The 18,990-nt window shown below is 44.4% G+C and overlaps 1 protein-coding gene across 1 annotated transcript in view; it reads right to left on the reverse strand.

Annotated features, from left to right (window-relative positions):
* LOC121290453 (centrosome-associated protein 350-like) overlaps nucleotides 1-5,947 on the reverse strand; it is an 84,558-nt gene extending 78,611 nt beyond the window's left edge. The window contains exon 1 of the mRNA XM_041210890.1: nucleotides 4,982-5,947. Coding sequence (XP_041066824.1) covers nucleotides 4,982-5,947 — 966 coding nt within the window. The remainder of the gene's footprint in view (nucleotides 1-4,981) is intronic.
* Nucleotides 5,948-18,990: the final 13,043 nt, after the last annotated feature.

The following is an 18,990-nucleotide window of genomic DNA, read 5'->3' on the forward strand; positions in this document are numbered from 1 at the left end:
AGTTTCCCTTTGGGATTTGAACAGCTCAGCATTTACCATCTGCTGTGCCATAACAAATATAAAAGTTAATTGGTATGTAGGAATAGAAATCACTAGGGTTCAACAGTCTGATAAGAAATAAAGATGGCTGGATTGAATGGCCATATTGAACAGCTTGTTTATAGACCCTATGAACAGATTTGAGCATAAATAATTTATAATAGAATAGATATGAGCAATGAAATTTCTGAGAGTTAGTTTGATGGATGGAGATGGAATGTTTCCTGGGAGGATAGAACTGATCAGGGAGAACAGCTTGAGATTTGTGAAGAAAAGGATGATGCAAAGGATGACCAAGGACAAAAGTGTGTATAAAAGGTTCAAAAGTTAATGGCAGATGGATAACATTAAAGGCAAGTATTCACCCCATGGTTTAAACAAAGAACTCAATATTCTATTAGGTATTTAAAAAAAGGAAAATCTTTTTCAGACAAAAAGGCGCTGTCAATAATCCATCAAGGTCCAGCCCTGTAAAGGGTATAACGTAAGAGAGTTTGGAGGTCTCAGTGCAATAGATGGTGGGGAGAAACTCCTAAGGGAAGATGCAAGCTAACAGTCTTGGCTAGTTTGAGACATGAAGACATGGGGCACTGAGAAGAAAAGGGAAAGGAAAAGAAAGAAAGCGCTGTTATGCATATGCCAGTTGTTTTACCTGACTGTATTGCTGTATCCTGCTCGCCATGGTTGTATATTTTTGCTTATAACTTATGTATTATACCCACCTTAAATTCTGATTAAACTCAACATACTGGTTGCATAGTCATAGAGTCATAGAGTTATACAGCATATAAACAGGTCCTTCGGCCCATCATGTCTGCGCAGGCCATCAAGCACCCATCTATTCTAATCCCATTTTCCAGCACTTGGCCCGTAGCCCTGTATCCTATGGCATTTCAAGTGCTCATCTAAATACCTCTTAAATGTCATGAGGGTTCCTGCCTCTACCACCACCTCAGGCAGTGTGTTCCAGATTCTAACCACTCTCTGGGTGAAAAAATGTTTCCTCATATCCCCTCTAAACCTCCTGCCCTTACCTTAACTCTATGCCCCATAGTTATTAATACCTCTACTAAGGGGAAAAGTTTCTTCCTATCTCCCTATCTATGCCCCTCATAATTTTGTATACCTTTATCAGGTCCCCCTCAGCCTTCTCTGGTCTAAGGAAAGCAATCCTAGCCAGTCTCTCTTCATAGCTAAAATATTCCAGCCCAGGCAACATCCTGGTGAATCTCCTCTGCACGCTCTCCAGTGTAATCACGTCCCTCCTATAGTGTGGCGATCAGAACTGAACACAGTACTCCAGCTGTGGCCTAATTAGCACTTTACACAGCTCAAACATAACCTCCCTGCTCTTATACTCTATGCCTCGGCTAATAAAGCAAAGTATCCCATATGCCTTCTTATCCACCTTATCTACTTGTGCTACTGCCTTCAGATCTATGGACATGTATACAAAGGTCCCTCTGATCCTCTGTACTTCCTAAAGTCCTACCATTCATTGTGTATTCCTTTGCTATATTAGTCCTCCCAAAATGCATCACCTCACACTTCTCGGGATTAAGTTCCATTTGCCACTGCTCTGCCCATTTTACCAGCCCATCTATATCATCCTGTAATCTAAGTTTTTTTTTCTCACTATTTATGACACCACCAATTTTCATGTCATCTGCGAACTTATTGATCATACCTCCCATATTCACTCTAAATCATTAATGTACACTACAAACAGCAAGGGTCCCAGCGTTGATCCCTCTGCGGTACACCATTTGTCACAGGCTTTCAATCACAAAAACAACCTTCGACCATCACCCTGTACCTCCTGCCACTAAGCCAATTTTGAATCTAATTTGCCAAATTGCCCTGGACCCCACAGGCACTTACCTTCTTGACCATTCCCCCTTTGTGGGACCTTGTCAAAAGCCTTATTGAAGTCCATGTAGACTACATCAACCGCACTACCCTCATGTACACAACTAATCATCTGCTTGAAAAAATCAATCAAATTTGCTTGACATAATCTCCCCCTGACAAAGCCATGCTGACTATCCCTGATTAATCCTTGCCTCTCCAAGTGGAGATTAATCCTGTGTCTCAGAATTTTTTCCAATAGTTTCCCTACCACTGATGTTAGACTCATTTGCCTGTAATTACTTTGTTTATCCCTACTACCCTTCTTGAATAATGGTACCACATTTGCTGTCCTCCAGTCCTCTGGCACCTCTCCTGTGGCCAGAGAGGATTTGAAAATTAGTGTCAGAGCCCCTGCAATCTCCTCCCTTGCCTCACATTGAAGCCTGGGATACATCTCATTTGAGTCTGGAGATTTATCCATTTTTAAGCCTGCTAAACCCGTTAATACCTCTTCTGTTTCAATGCTAATTTATTCAAGTATATCACAGTTCCCCTCCCTAATTTCTACACCTACATCATCCTTCTCCATAGTGAACACAGATGAAAAGTAAACATTCAAAACCTCACATACGTGCTCTGGCTCTAAGCACAGATTGCCATTTTGATCCCTAATGGGCCCTAATCATTCCTTGGTTGTCCTCTTGCCCTTAATATATTTATAAAGTGTCTTGGGATATTCCTTTATCTTGCCCGCCAGTGTTTTTTTTCATGCAGCCTCTTGGCTCTCCTAATTACTTTTTAAGTACTCCCCACACTTTCTATACTCCTTTAGGGCTTCTAATGTTTTCAGCTCTCTCTATCTGCCATGTGTCCTTTTTTTTTCCTTACCCAATCCTCTATATCCCTTGACATCCAGGGTTCCCTGGACTTGTTGGACCTACCCTTCACCTTTACGGGAACATGTTGGCCCTGAACTCTCACTATTTCCTTTTTGAATGACTTCCACTGGTCTGATGTAGACATTCCTAGAAGTAGCTGTTCCCAGTCCACTTTGGCCAGATCCTGTCTTATCATATTGAAATCGGCCTTATCCCAATTCAGGACCTTTATTTCCAGTCCATCTTTGTCCTTTTTCATAAAAACCTTAAATCTTACAGAGTTATGGTCACTATCCCTGAAATGCTATCCCACTGACACTTGTACCACTTGCTCAACTTCATTTCCTAAGATTAGGTCCAGTACCTTCTCTTATAGGACGTTCTACGTGCTGGCTCAAAAAGCTCTCCCGGATGCACTTTAAGAATTCCACCTCTTCTAGGCCTTTCACACTAAGACTATCCCAGTAAATATTGTGGAAGTTGAAATCCCCGACTATTATTACCCTTTAATTTTTACACTTCTCTGAGATTTTCCTACATATCTGCTCCTATCTTCCCCTGACTGTTTGGAGGCCTATAGTGCACTCACAGCAAAGTGATTGCCCCATTTTTGTTTTTAAGTTCTACACATATGGCCTCATTTGAGGAACCTTCTAAGATAACATCCCTCCTGACTGCAGTGATTGACTCCTTGATCAATAATGCAATGCCACATCCTTTTTTTACAACCCTCCCCCTGTCAAGCCTGAAGAGTCTATACACTGGAATATTGAGCTGCCAGTCCTGCCCTTCCCTCAAACATGTCGCTGTGATAGCCATGTGTTAATCAACATCCTCAATTCATTTGCCTTACTTATAAGACTCCTTGCATTAAAATAGATGCAACCCAGCCTTGCATTGTTCCCTTGTGCCTTAACAGGGCAATATTTGCTCTGCCTTCCATACCGACTTAGTTTCTCTTCTATATTTGGCTGTGCATCACACCTACTGTACCTCCACTTTGTATCCCACCCCCCTGCCAAATTAGTTTAAATCCCCCAACAGCACTAGCAGTTGAGGCTCATTGTTTGGATAACTGATAACAGCAAATTGTGTTTAAATTAAAATATCAATAAAGTGGGAAAATCAAAAGGTTAAAATTAGAACAATCTGTAATTCTGTCTTACAAACGTTGGAAATTGACTTAGCTGTACAAAGTTGCTGCTGTGGTTAAATTCCAAATTCTTTTCACTCCCTGGAGCTGGTTCCTTTCCCATTACTGCAGTAGCAGTAAACCGAGAATTATTGCAGGCAAGGCTTGTTTCTCCTATTTTTGATGGTAATTTTAATAACATCCTATGGAATTATCCCACTGAGTACACAGTTATGATAGCATAAATTGGATAGCAACTTCTGGCATTGGCACATGTAGTTAACAATGGAAATTTGGAAGTTGCTCTCACATTTGTTCTGCTTCTCTAGGACAAACCAATATCTTGAAGGAGTAAAATTGCGGTACTTACTCACTAATTATTGACTAAACACAACAGAAAAGCTTGGGCTGACGCATTCAGTTATAAATGAATTTTTCACACAGTGATAAATCTTAAATACTGCCACAAATAACTTCATTTTACAAGCGTGGACTCTCATTGCTTTCAATTTTAATTATTATCAGGGATGTGAATAAATTAAAAATGAAATCAATTTTTAAAAACTTTTTCTTTCTGTCTCTTTTATCTTTCTCTTAATCAAACCTTTCTTTTCCTCCCCTTATTTTGCTTTCTTATATGATTTACATTGAATTAAATATTCTAATTCACACTCCCTGGTTTAGATTCTGCATGTCTCACTGATGATTCTATAAACTGAGTAGTTGAAGAGACATGCTATTGCTTGTCCTACTCACAAACAGCACAGATTCCCTCTAGGGGGCACAACATTATGAAGGATCTCCAGTATTCCTAAAGCTATGGAAAATCCCATGTAAAGTCTGGGAAACTATAGGTGTAATGAACAGCAAGCACCGATCCTTCACTGCTGACTGCAAAATCCCAGCCATTATTGTTAAAAGTAAACCAAAAATGTTGCGGTGTGTATCGCAATTGTGTGGAAAAAATCCTGCTTGGAAACTCAAACTTGAAATGAAAGAAATCTTGTAAATTAGCCATTAGCTTTCTTTTTGTAAAGTATTAGAGCCATTTTAATGTCTGAATGTATAGGATTTCACTTACCTCAGCTTTGTTCGGCATGTTGCTGCTGGTCTGTGGTGCACTGTGCTTGGAGGGATTACCGGGATCTACACAATGATTTATTTGTTCTGACCCCAGAGTTCTGTCTTCCACCAGTGATGCAATGGACGATGAAGATGATGATGATGATGAAGAAGATGAGGAGGAGGAAGACCAGGGTACTGAACTCTCAATCTGTGTACTAATTAACTGTTTGAGGTTTTCACTCCAAGATACAGACTGCAACTGAAACTTTGAATCATTGTGACTTTCTGTAAGACAATATTCTGACTGTGACCTTCCAGGGCTGGATTGATCAGCGCAAGAGGATTTTCCTGCTGCTGCATCAGATAATTTTTCAGGATTCTGTAAAAGAGATGGAACTTGCTCCTCCAGGGCTATGCTTTCTGTAGCATCATTACAAGGGTGATGGCTAGAAAGGGCTTTAACATCAAGCTCATCTCCTATAACATTATCTATTGTCTCTGAATCAATTAGTTGTTGATGTGTCCCTGCTTGTTTTAGGCAACTTTGTTTAACTATATTATGCATATCAGATGATTGATTTTCTAGTTCTTCAGGATTACAAAGACATAAAGATTTCTCTTGCAATGAATGAAAACAGTGTGGCAAAGAAACATTCTCTGCAGAGGCACTTTGTTCCGTTTGGAGATGTTTGAATTTTTCTTCTTCATTACTCATGCAGCATTGAGAACTCTGGTTGGATGCAAATCTGGGACATGCACTGTTCTTTCCCATATTCCTCTTTCCAGGTCCATCGTCATTGCTATATGAGTCCTGCCTGTTAAAAGCTTGTGGTTTTTTGTTATATTTTAGATTCCTTCTCAGATTCTCAGTGTTGTTCTTTTGGGGCTGTTGCAGGTGTCCCAATGTCGCTGACCCACATCCTGGGGCAAGTGCAGGACTGTCTGGCATCTCTCGAATGGCAACTTTCTGGGACGTTTCCATAATCACTCAAGATGTCACTTAAACAGTGTGATAATTCTCCTAAAAATTCAAAGAAAGAAAAATCTTTTTGTTTCGTTTTTGTCAAAGAAACAGCAAAATTAACCTTTCTACAATGAACACATTTCATTGGAGGCAATTGTGCTGGAGAAAATATAGATGACCAAAGAGCAAAAATAAGAATTTTAGCCATGGAATAGTAATTATGCCCTTCTCTGCACCACTTTATAGAGCATCCAATCTTTGTCAGTCTTCCCACTTGGTGCCACATGTGTGGGGTACAGCACCAAACTATGTGCAGGAGAATATAATTTAAGACAGTCCATCTCAAGGACTGCAGGGAACTCCATTGCCAGTATAAATAAACAATGCGCTGGATTTATCTTAATTTAATCTGTTTCAAGGTTATAACTCAATATTGCTAGACTTGAAGACCTACAACACTTTAGGATCTCCAAAGCTCTTCCAACGCATCCGGAAGATCACCAACTGAATAATAGAGCTGTAATTATTTACAAAATTATATATTAATGACTTCAATGAGGAAAGTGAATATACTATCGTCAAATTGGATGACACAAAAATAGATAGGAAGACAAGTGGGAGGTTGACACAAAGGGCAGAATTTTGCCGTCAGTGAGCAGGAGGCGGGGCCCACTCGCCGACATGTGAAATGACACGGGATGATGTCAGATGGAACCCCCAACATCATCACGCCCCATTTAAATTTTCAGGAAGGTGGGGGCACAGCCAAATCAGCTGTGCGCCCGCTGACCTGCCAATGGCCAATTGAGGCCATTGACAGGAAAATTAAAACAATTAAAGGACCTGCCCATCCAACCTTAAGGATGGCGAGCAGGCCAGGAACACTGGAGGGCAATAGAAAAAACATGAAACCTCATCCAGCAGCGGGATGAGATTTCATGCACGGTTTTAAACATTTTAATAAAGTTAGTATATATATTATGAACATGTCCCATCTCATGTGACAATGTCACATGAGGGGGACATGTTAGGGGATTTTTTTTTTCTATTTTCAACATTTTTCAGAGTGTATGCGATCTCCCTGAGGCAGCACTTAGCTTCAGGGAGATGTGCACTCTTTTGTGCGCTTGCGCAAAAGAGCACACTCTTGCTTTTGGGGAATCCCCACCCCCCCGCCCGCACAGGGAGCACATAGTGCTTCCTGCCAGATGCCACGTAAAATGGCGGCGAGGCCTGGTTCTCCAGCGGGGATCGGCTCCTTGCTCTCTGGAGGTTGGGTCGGGCCCGCCCAGCAGGCAGAAAATTCCGCCCAAAGAGTTTACCGAGGGATATAGACAGGTTAAGAGAGTGGGAAAAAACTTGGTAGTTGGAATATAATGTGGGAAAATGTGAGGTCATGTACTTTGGCAGGAAAAATAGAGGAGCTGAATATTATTTAACTGGAAAAAGACTGCAGAAACCTGCAGCACGGAGGGATTTGGGGGTCCTTATGCATGAATCACAAAAAGCTAACATACAAGTTCAGCAGGTAGTAGGGAAGGCAAATGGAATGTTGGCCTTTATGTCAAAGGGAATGGAGTATAAAAATAGAGAAGTCCTGCTAAAATTATACAAGGCACTAGTTCGACCACACCTAGAATACTGTGAACAATTTTGATCCCCTTGTCTAAGGAAAGATATACTGGCATTGGAGGCAGTCCAGACAAATTTCACTAGGTTGATCCCGGGTATGGAGGGATTTTCTTATGAAGAAAGGTTGAGTAGGTTGGGTCTGTACTCATTGGAGTTTAGAAGAATGAGAGGCGACCTTATTGAAATATATAAGATTCTCCAGGGGCTTGACAGGGTGGATGCTGAGAGGTTGTTCCCCCTTGTGGGAGAGTCCAGCACAATCTCAGAGTAAGGGGTCACCCATTTAAGACAGAAATGAGAAGGAATTTCTTCTCTGAGGGTAGTAAATCTATGGAAATCTTTACCGCAGAAGGCTGTAGAGGCTGGGTCGTTGAGCATATTCAAGGCTGAGATAAACAGATTTTTAATCAGTAAGGAAATCAAGGGGTAGGGGGAAAAGGCAGGAAAGTGGAGTTGAGGGTTATCAGATCAGCCATGATCTCATCGAACAGCAGAGCAGACTCGATGGGCCAAATGGCTTACTTCTGCTCCTACGTCTTATGGTCTTTTGGTCTTATTGGTGTATTATAAAAAAAGTGTAGGACTTTTATTGCATTCTCTCTTATGTGATTATTTGGAGATTTTGGTTGCTGATAAACTTCTCTCAATCCTTCTCTACTTCATGTCCTAGCTTAGACCTCCATCACTCTCTCAGTAGGCTGGCACCCACAACTGGATGTAAAGTTAAAATGGAATAACAAAGCAACCAAACAATTTCTGCCTTAAGGCAATGAGGACTTCAGAAATGGACCCTCAGGGGAATGTAACCTCAGAAAATCCTCATGAAACCTATATGACCGTTCAACAAAAACTGGGACTTGTGACTCAGGCCTTTAGCCTTCCACTTAACAAAACACTTTACTTCAGTCATGAGAAGGATCTCTGGATTATTCAAAAGAGGGGGATTAGTAGATCAATCAGCTTGGATATAAAAAGAAATATATACACCTCTCCAAACACAAAGATTTGCATGTCTCTTGGTGAAATGATACAACTGTCAGAAGTTTTGAGGGGGAGAGGAAAATCAGGTTAGCTTATGACATCGCTGACAACACGTCTGTCCCATATCATCCAGAGTGTTGTTGTGATGCAAGGCTTCCACCTAAAACAGATCTTAGATGAGCAAGCCAATCGCAAAAGTTCTCATTAGAGAGTGTTACTGTTACTTGAATTAGATAGAGAGCCAATGGCATGTCAACCAATTCCAATTTACCTTCCATTCCAATTGAACATATGGGAAAAGCAATGGGAAAGTCAGTCTTGTGTCCCTGTTCTTGGTTGCTATCAAGTCATTTATGGTGAAAAGTGCAACTGAGTACCTCAGATGACAATAGGGCTTGTGATTGCCTGTGCTGTTCCTAGAGTCAAATAACTTGTTGACATTCACTGATCATATGTAAGAAATGGTAACATATCCTCAGAATCTTATACCAGCAAAGATTAGCATCTCAAGCAGGAAATAGATTGAAGCAGGGAAGGCATCTGTGACAAAAACAGAATTACCTGGAAAAACTCAGCAGGTCTGGCAGTATCGGCAGAGAAGAAAAGAGTTGATGTTTCGAGTCCTCATGATCCTTCAACAGAACTGAGTGAATCTAAGGAGAGGGGTGAAATATAAGCTGGGTTAAGGTGAGGGGGGGCGTGTTGGGTGGGGGGAGAGAAGTAGGGAGGGGTGGTGTGGTTGTAGGGACAAGCAAGCAGTGATAGGAGCAGATAATCAAAAGTTGTCACAGACAAAAGAACAAAAGAACACAGGCGTTGAAGGTGGTGATATTATCTAAACAAATGTGCTAATTAAGAATGGATTGTAGATCTGTGAACCTAATAATGAGTCAGTTAAATTTGAAGAATCAAAATCTAAATCAATTCTATAAACCATCTTTTCCTGTTAGGATGCAAAGGGAATGGACCAGTGCCTGAACAAATGGTACCTTTAAATGAATGTTCTCACTAACAGTGAAACCACCTATAATGTTCCAGATTTAACTTAAATGAAAGATATTGCTGTTATTACTATACTTTAAAAGATGTGAAATATGTGCAAGCTAATACCGAAAGAAAACCAAAAATGCTATGAGAAGAATGTACCTGTTTATGGTGACTGTTCATAAAGAATTATACTTTTGCTGGTTTATGAAAAATAAACTGAGAAATTTGGGAAAATTGGGAGGAATTGACTGGTCCATGTTATAATTATTCAGCACCAAGAGACTCCACATGTTCTATAGAATTCAATACCAATAATTTTATTTCAGTTGTTAATTTTACTTAATTATGACATTTTCAAACCTTGCAAGAATAGGCAGAAAATTTATTTTGACTTAAAAGAAAAGAAAGAATGAGGTTATGTTCATTTGCAGAATTCAAGGTTTTCCAAAGTCATTTCTTTAGTCCCAGGATTTACTTCACAGCAGCAAACAGGTGGGCATGTGCTGGATCAGGATTAACTGATACTGGTAAGTAAATTCATCATGAAGGTAAAGAGAGAGAGAGCTGAAGTAAATGTGCTGAAAGATGAAATGGATCTAAAGTAGCAGATAAAGGATGGTCTTCAAAAATTAGGTTTTAGGTTACTTACCATTGAATGTGCCTCCGAATGACCTATTCAATTCAATGGGTGGAATTTTCCCAGGATTGCACTAAGTACGGTAGCGGGTGAGTAAAATGGAGTCCTACCCGCTGATGAAAATGGAAGGTTTTCGTGCTGTATCGTCTGAGTCCGCCTCATTATTTATTCACTCTCGCAAAACATGCTGTTTCCATGGCGGTTGAGCTCTCATTCGCCCGCTTGCCATCACCCTGCTGTTGCAACGTGCCGGCTGCCATCTTTAAAAGGTAGCCAACAGCAAAGCCTCATCATCACCAGCTCACCAAAGCTGCCTGGGAGACATGGACAGCAAAGGAAAAAAGACTGCAGCCCCCTGCCTCAACGATGGGTCCCTCGAGCGACTGCTGGATGCCGTGGAGGCCCGATGGTATGTGCTCTGCCCCTGATCTGACAACAGGATGGATAGCAACATCACCAACCCGGTTTGGGAGGTGGTTCTCTCTCTCACACACACTGTCATTGTCCTCATCCTGTGTGGGTGGTCCCGTTTACCACCCACACATGCCAGGCATACTTATCATCTGGCCTGGCAGGTGTCCTGATGGGTGTAAACCAATCCCTATCCATGTAGGACAAACAGGCTCACAACAGGAAGGAAAGGTCACAGACAGGCGGAAGGATGCCAGAGATCAAAGTTCTGACAGAATTCGAAAACAGAGACATCTAGCTAGCCGGCCACAATCTGGACTGGTCCTGTGCTGACAGTGAGGTTGGCGCTGCTCTACTAAATGAGGATCCAGCAGTACAACATCCACCAGACAACCATGCCATGAACAATGTGTCCTCTTTCACAGGCCACTGCCATGCACTAATTATCACCGCCCCCCCCACCCCCCCGGCTTCCGCAGGCACATCTGCCAAACTGCAACAGAGTCTATGACTCAGAGCCTCCAATCAAGCCCCGAAGACACCTCTGAAGAAGAATATGGAGGCAGCCTCCCTGAGGTCCCATCACAGCGCTCACCCACACCCTCCACCAGCGCAGAGACACACAACTTGGTGGGACCTAGCTTTAGGGTAGCCTCGGGATCACAATCTGGTAAGCACATCGCACTTTCTGATCCACAGCAGGTGGAGGCAGGGACTTCCTGGGTCCCCGGCATTTGAAGAACTGCTGGAGACCAGAATGTTGCTGAGTCTGAGTCAGATGATGAGTCATAGTTGCTGGAGCTGCAAAGGCAAGCTAGGGAACATCAGGGAGGGATGTCTGCTGCATTCCTCAGATTGCAAGGCATGATGGAGGACTCCATCCGCCATCAGGCTGAGGTGATAGTGCCAGCATTGCAATGCACCGACGTCAACACTGGCAGGATGGCTGTCGCCATGGAGACCTTGGTCCAGGACGTCACTCCCGCACTGCTGTGCGGGCTTAACCCTGTCACTGACGCCAAGTTGGCCTCCAACAGTGTGTATGCGAATAGGGTGCTGGGCAGCTCGATCTCACTCCAGCTACCCCTTCCGCTCACGGAGTCAGCCAGGGGCCCTCAGGCACCCATAGGGAGGAGGATCAGCAGGTGTGCGCTTCGGTCCCATCCACCCAGGTAACTCTGCAAGTGACCGGCCAATCCGAATCCCTTCATCCTGTGACTTCTGCAGCTCCAGCTCCACAGGCTGAGGAGGGTGCCACTGCCACACAGCAGCTCCAAGTCTCGGCCCTCCAGAAGATGCCTGCCAAAGTCAACACAGACCGAGTGTCACAGTCAGCAGGCTGCCACCACCTCTGCTGTGGATGTCCGGGGAGCACCAAAACATAGCGGCAGGGTTAGGAAAGTTAAGTAAAAGTAATTGCACAGCCTGTGCATAGATATTGATCACTTGTACATACTGTTCACTATTGTTAATAAACTCCTAAGAATGTCTCCCTGCCTATGGCTCCTTGTTCTGATGAGCAATGTTTTTGTCACTCAGATGTGAATCCTTTCTGCACAAGATAAAGACAGGTGTCTCAGTCCAGGGTCTCTTCCCTGTGCTCTGTGCAGCCTTCAGACCAAAGTGATGGTTCAGCCTTACACTCCCTGGAAACATTACTGATGCCTGCACCTCGGCAATGCTGGTCATTGTTGCCAGAATGTAATGGGCAGGTGTCACTGAGCTCTCTCATTCTCTCTGTGTGCTCTCAGCACCTTTAACGTGGGGCTGGCCCCCATCACACCAGCATCTGTGATCAGAGATGCTTGCACCAGCTCCTGAAGGGTTGAGATGCTGAAGGCAGACACAACATCAGATGCATCTAAAGTTTCATGGCTGCATCTCTGAGATGTCCCTGATCACAGAGCACAAGCGAGCTGCCCTCGGCCAACAGGAGTCAGACATTCTCAGAGGCTATGTGAAGATTTATGGAGCACCCTCACTGCATGTTGTCATCATCCTCCTGTGATCGAGCGACTATTAAGGCCTCCATTGCTTCTCCATGACAGGAACCTTCTCACAGAGGGTATTGGCGCTGCCATAAACCAGACTGGGGTCAAACATTCACAACTGCAATGTGAGGATCTATAGGGATACCTCGCCATCTATCATCATCATCATCATCCACAAATCTGGCAGCTATGAGGGCATCTTGAGCGTGCCTGCCTCATTTAGCCAATGTGAGAGCCTCATCCCCTTCATCTTTACCACCGAGGACCCACTCACCCTCATCCCCGTCAGCGTCTGCCTCATTCAAGGAGACCTCCAGCTCCTCCTCAGCCAACTCCTCACCCTGTTGCGGTGCCAGGTTGTACAGGGTGCAGCAGACAATGACGATGTGTGACACCCTCTGTGGACTGTATGTAGGGCGCCACAAGACCAGTCCAGGCACTGGAACCTCATCTTCAGCATCCTGATGGCCTGCTCCACCAAGTTGTGAGCTGCTGCATGAACTTCATTATACCGTCGCTCTGCTGCAGTCTGAGGCCACTGCATGGGTGTCATCAGCCATGGCTTCTGCGGGTAGCCCTAGTCCCTAAGGAGCCAACCCTGCAGCCTCTGTGGACCCTGGGAGACTGCAGGGATCTGTGAGTGACTCAGGATGTAGGCGTCGTGCACACTCCCTGGAAACAGTGCGCACACCTGCAGGATGCATTTCTGGTGGTTGCACGCCAGCTGCACGTTCAGTGAGCGGAAGCCCTTGCGGTTGACGAAGTCCACTGAGTGCAGTGATGGAGACATGAGTGCCACATGAGTGCAGTCAATCACACCCTGCACCTGTGGGAATCCCGAGATCAGGGTGAATCCAATGGCCCTTGCATCCTGGTTGTCCTGGTTCTGGGCAAAATGCACAAAGTTGTGTGCCATGGAGAAGATGGCATCCATGACCTCATGGGTGCATTTGTGGGTGGCAGATTGTGAAATCTCACAGAGGTCACCTGTGGAGCCCTGAAAGGAGCCACTGGCAAAGAAATTGAGCGCCATTGTCACTTTCACAGCCACTGGTAGTGGATGCCCTCCATATCCCCTTGGCACCAAGTCCCTGCAGTAAGTGGCAGATGTGAGCCACCAGGTCCCTAGACGTGTGCTGTTGTCGGCGACACTGGTTTTCAGTCATCTGCAGGGATGGCCGGCGGTGTCTATAGACCCTGGGTGTTGCTAGGCACGACCAGCCACGGCTCGCTGTCGCTCCTGGTTAGCATGTGCAGGAGCCCTTGCTGCCTCTTCTTCATGAGGCTGTTGCTCCTGCCTTTGTGCAGACAGGAGCCTCAGTTGCTCTCTCCTCTGCCTTCTATGTTCCCAGTAGGCCATTGGGCATACAACTAGGTCACCCGGATCAATGATCCTGACATGGTCCTCCTACAGTGTGAAAGAGAGAGAGAGAGAGAGAGATGCAGTTATCATGGCTGCACTTAGCACCTTTCCTGGCCCTGTGTGCAGTGTAGTGCTTCCCAGAGAGTGTTGGCCACCCCTTGGATGGCCAGAGATGAGTGCGCTGCATGTTTGCCCTGTCAACCTGCGACATGGGGGACACTGGTCCAATCTAGGATGCTGAGATTGCAAGGGGCTGTGAGCGCCTCTAACAGTGACTGCTACATGGCCAGTGTTGGCTAGGCGTTTGTACAACGTGTGCAGTTCAACTGCTCTGTGGTCCAATAAAGTGGTGGCGGACTCGAAGTCTGTACCAGGGGCCCTGTTGGGGGGGAGGAGCCATATAAGATAAAGAATGCTTGGTGGCCATTTGGTGCCTCCGCATTGCCTGCATGGGTGAGCCGGCTAGGAGCCTGACCCCAATCATATCACTGTGGCTGCGCCTGATCTGTCTCAGTTGCAGAGGCATGTTCAGTTTATACTGGTGTCCCTAATGTGTGGCCACTCTCCTTGTTTACCCTGCCCCCTGCCTCGATTGCCTGTGTGTGGGATGCAGCACCAGAGCAGCAATTGACACCCCCCCAACCAACAACAATCGCCTCCGAGGCTGGCCAACATTTGCCCCCGGAACCTCCCTGCTCCTCCCCTCACCTTCAGCAGTCGCCCCAAGGGCCAGGCATCAGGTGCCCCTATCCCCAGCACCCCTGAGGCATGTAAACACCAGGCGAGCTGTGGAGAATGCTGCTGCTCACTCACCTCAGTTCCCTCAAAGTGAAGGCCGCCAAGTGCATGTTGTCTGCGGATTGTTGTGAAACACGTGGGCGTGCTTTCCTGCCGACGTGGACGGACGATACGATAGAGTTCCAAGATCCTGGTGGGATGGCCTTTAAATTACATGTTGATGTATTACAATTAGCTCCCCGCCAACCAATGGTGGGAAACGCGGCCCACCATTGGCGGGCTGAGCGGACAATCACAATCTGCCTTCACGCCGTTGTGAAGCAGGTTGCACCATATTTTCTGCACATGCCATCTATCACGTCCACCGCCAGTGGGCTCAGAGAATTCTGTCCATCATTTGAAAATAAATCCTCTCAGTAGTTGTTTTAACAATGCTGGTATGAAACGTTTAAGTCGGACTGAACGGGCATCAGTTTCCCTATTCCCAAGAGAGGGTCGGGGTCAGGTTTCTACAGTTGCTATGTTTTTGCACTAACATTACCCTTGATAATTCAAGCTGGATGTTGACCATGAAAATGGAAGGCAAGGCTTATGGATAAATCTAGGGATGTTTTACATGAGGGGCATTCCTGTGAGTTAGCCAAATTCCTTGACGTTTTTGGAAATATTGGCTCCTTAAATGAAGTAGAATATCATCAGAATGCACCAATATTTTGTGTTAGCTACTTCCTTATTCTTTGGACAATCAAGCTAAATCAGATTTGCTACCAGGGACTCTTTGTGCGTGTGGGGTGGGGGGGAAGGTGTGGGGGGGTTTTGGGGTGGGGGGGTTGAGGGGTTCTGGTTACGTAGTAGGGAGCAGGGATCCTTTGGAAGGGAAATGCCAGGAATTTGGAGCCCACCATTGATATACCATTAACAGCCATGAATCTGAGTAAAGCCAGACAGAATTCCATTTCTTTTCTCAAAACAGCAAAATATTTTCTATTTATAGAATTGTGCCTTTTAGAACTAAACTATGTAACCAACAAGTCCATGCGCTTTCCTGGACTGCACTCTTTGAATGTTCATTGGATATCCTTAGCTGACATCAGGAGTCCCGTGCTTTTCGTTCCACCTGGGTGAAACAGAAGAGGGGAAGTTTGGCAAAGTGGTGAAATACACAAGTTAAACTTGGAGGCAGGCAATTTGACCACACCAATTTGTGTCAGCATTACCCCTCCATACAAGCAGACAGAGTATTAGCCAAGCATTCCATGCCTTTTTGATATTACAACAGTGATTATACTTCAAAAGTGCCTCATTAACTATAAAGTATTTTGGAATGTCTTGAGGCCACGAAAGGAATGCTTTAAATGTGAGTCTTCCTTTTATCAATAATGCAATGTGTCAAGCATTTTTTCTAACCTCTCTCCTCATTCTCAGTGATAATTTGAAACTCATATAAAGTCAAGTCATTGACTACCAAACAAGAGGAAGCAGACTTTCCTTATTCATTTCTATTAAAACCCTTTTTAATTTTAAAAACCTCTATTAAATCTCCTCTCAGATGTACTGACTCTCCTTTTGATCTCACTCCTCCCTAAGCTGCTGCAGAGGTGGTATGGCCCTCAACTCCAAAATCACATTCTTATACTCTTCCAGAACTCATCTGACATCTCTTTCCAGCACCGCAACTTGTTCCACCCTTTTTACTTCTCTTTTAAATTCCTCATTCTATATAATCCACCCACACTCCCTCCTGTTTTCCCTGAGAAAATCTTTCTTACTCCTTCCTTCCTTTAACCTCGGCACCTTCATGATTTCAATCTGCACATCCGCTCAGCTTATTCTCCCTCCTCTGACATCACTGTCTTTCTGTCTTCCCTTTCCGTGAGCGCTGCATTCCTTTTCAAAATGAGGTATCATATTTCCTTCATCAAAGCATTTACTCCCAATCTCTCTCTCCTTGTAAACTGCTGCCCACCTCCAACCTCCCATTCCGCTCTAAACTCCTTGAACATGGTGATTTTCAAATTCATGTCCAATTTTTTCCCCCGATTCCACATTTGAACCTCTCCACCAGATTCCCTCCCCTACTACAGCATTGCAGGTTGCAATCACAGTCACAACTGAAATTCTCTGTGACTGAGAACACGGTGCCCTATCCCTCCTCAACTCTCTCGACCTCGCTGAAGCCCTTGAGAACTCCAGTATAAAAACTAAAAGTGCTGAAAATGCTCAGCAGGTCTGTTAACATTTCGAGTCCAATATAGCTCTTCTTCACCATTTTCTGGTTTATTTCAGACCTCCAGCACCTGCAGTATTTCATTTTTATTAGACAATTCCAGCTTGGATTATTGCTTTTGCTTGACTCACTCTTACCGATCCAGCCAATACAAGAACATCTCCAGCAATGCCTTCTCTCTTTCTGCCTCTGCATCATCATCTCTGGAGTTCCCCAAGGCTCTATACTTGACAACACCACCCCATTACTCACCACCCAGTCCCCTGCCCCTCACAATTGACATTGAATGACCTTCCAGTTCAATCCCACTGCAACCCCATTGAGATTGTAGTAAAGGTTGGTTCAGAAACTAGATACGCTGGAAGTTGATGTGGGGCCTCGTAGCCGTGGAACTTGCACTCACCCCAAATAAGACAAAGGTATTGACTGGGGTGGGGAACTCCCAGGCTGGCAATTGACATGTCTCCAGGAGTTGAGCCTCACAGTAACAACCTAATGACATAACAAAGCACTGTACTTCAGACCAATCCAGGAGACAATCTGCTGGGTGTCAAAGCAGCAGAATTGGATTGCCTCATGTTCCATTTGGTGCAGAAGAGAAGATGGTGCAATATAATGACATTATTTACTATCCCTGAAAATCTAAATCCAGTTTAATTCAGGCAAAATTACCTTCAGGGCTAAATTTTAATTGGGAAGGGGGGAATGCATACTGCTCACCACCACCTCCAACCCCCGACCCCAGAAGAAATGTCAGTCCTGAGCCCTTAACCAAGCTCAAATGCCTGTTAATTATCTTTTTTTAAAAAGCGGATGGATGTAAATGCAGCCCACTGCCAACCTACCGTTTAATGCGAACAGGTCAGGGGCTGGGCGGGAAGATGTTGCCCCCCCCCCCCCAACCCCCGCTGAATGCACAGCCAGTGGAGTGGGGGAGGGGGGTCTAAAATCCATTCCTCGGTTTCATTAATTTGTTCCACTTTGTTTTCTCTGAAAAGCCAGGAATCCTTTCTATAAGAGATTAGTAAATGCACAAGAAAACCATGCAACTTTTCTTCAACACTATCACCTACATATAGATTCCTATAGATTTAATTATATTTTTATTTTTAAATAATTTGCTAAATTATCAAATATTAAACCTGAACACCTGCTTTATACAAGGAATAGGCTTCATTCATCTATCAATTGTTATCTGGTATCCAAGTCATTTAACTTATAACTAAAATAAACTTACCTTAAAACTCGTTCGAATCTGCAACAGTGTTGACTGGTAAGAAATGAGTGCTCAAATTTGTACACCTAACTGGCAGCCGAGCGTTTACTCAAACTGTGATAGACTTTTTATTTGCTCTGTTGTTACTTAGCTACACTGTTACAGTGCAGCAATTGGCTCTCTTCAGCTTCTGGTTCCCTCAAGGCAAAGCCAAGTTATGGCTTAGTGTGTTCCACTCCCTTTAATTCAGTTGTCAGTCATAATGAAAACAACATAACTTTGTTGATGAGCGTTTTCCAGTCTTTAAAGTTTCTGTGGGCAACAGATTGATAAACAAAGTGGCAGGCATGAACTTGTCGACTTGATTGAGGTGCCATATGAGCTGGCTAACAACTGGCTGGCACCGTTCTATGATTAATCCATCCAATTGGATATCATATTACACAAGGGCCTGGTAAGCGGTGAAGCCTACACTCACCCCCTAATCAAGTTTTAAGATCATATTGTAGCTGACAAATTCTATTTGAAAGTGATGCACTGTGAAACTCATATTTGTAACCAATCACAGAATTCAAGATTTTGACTGAGGGCAGAATTGTCCCACATTTGCACTAAGTGCAGTCGTGGGTGGGAAGAAAGACATTTTACTGCAGCTTTTCATGCTGTATTGTCCCCATCCCGGTGCATCTTGCCTCATTTATAATGCATTCCTGGGAAACATGCTGGGTTGCTGGTGGGGCAGCCTCTGATTCACCTGCCGCATAGTCACCTCAGGCCTTCAGTAAACTGAGTGATGTATTTAAAGGCCGTCCCCTACACAGAGCTAGCACTCTTCGAGGGATAGGAAGATGCTGGGAACTGATGGTTGCCAAAGGGAG

The sequence above is a fragment of the Carcharodon carcharias genome, chromosome 18 (genome assembly GCF_017639515.1).
Source record: "Carcharodon carcharias isolate sCarCar2 chromosome 18, sCarCar2.pri, whole genome shotgun sequence".
Taxonomy (NCBI): Eukaryota; Metazoa; Chordata; class Chondrichthyes; order Lamniformes; family Lamnidae; genus Carcharodon; species Carcharodon carcharias.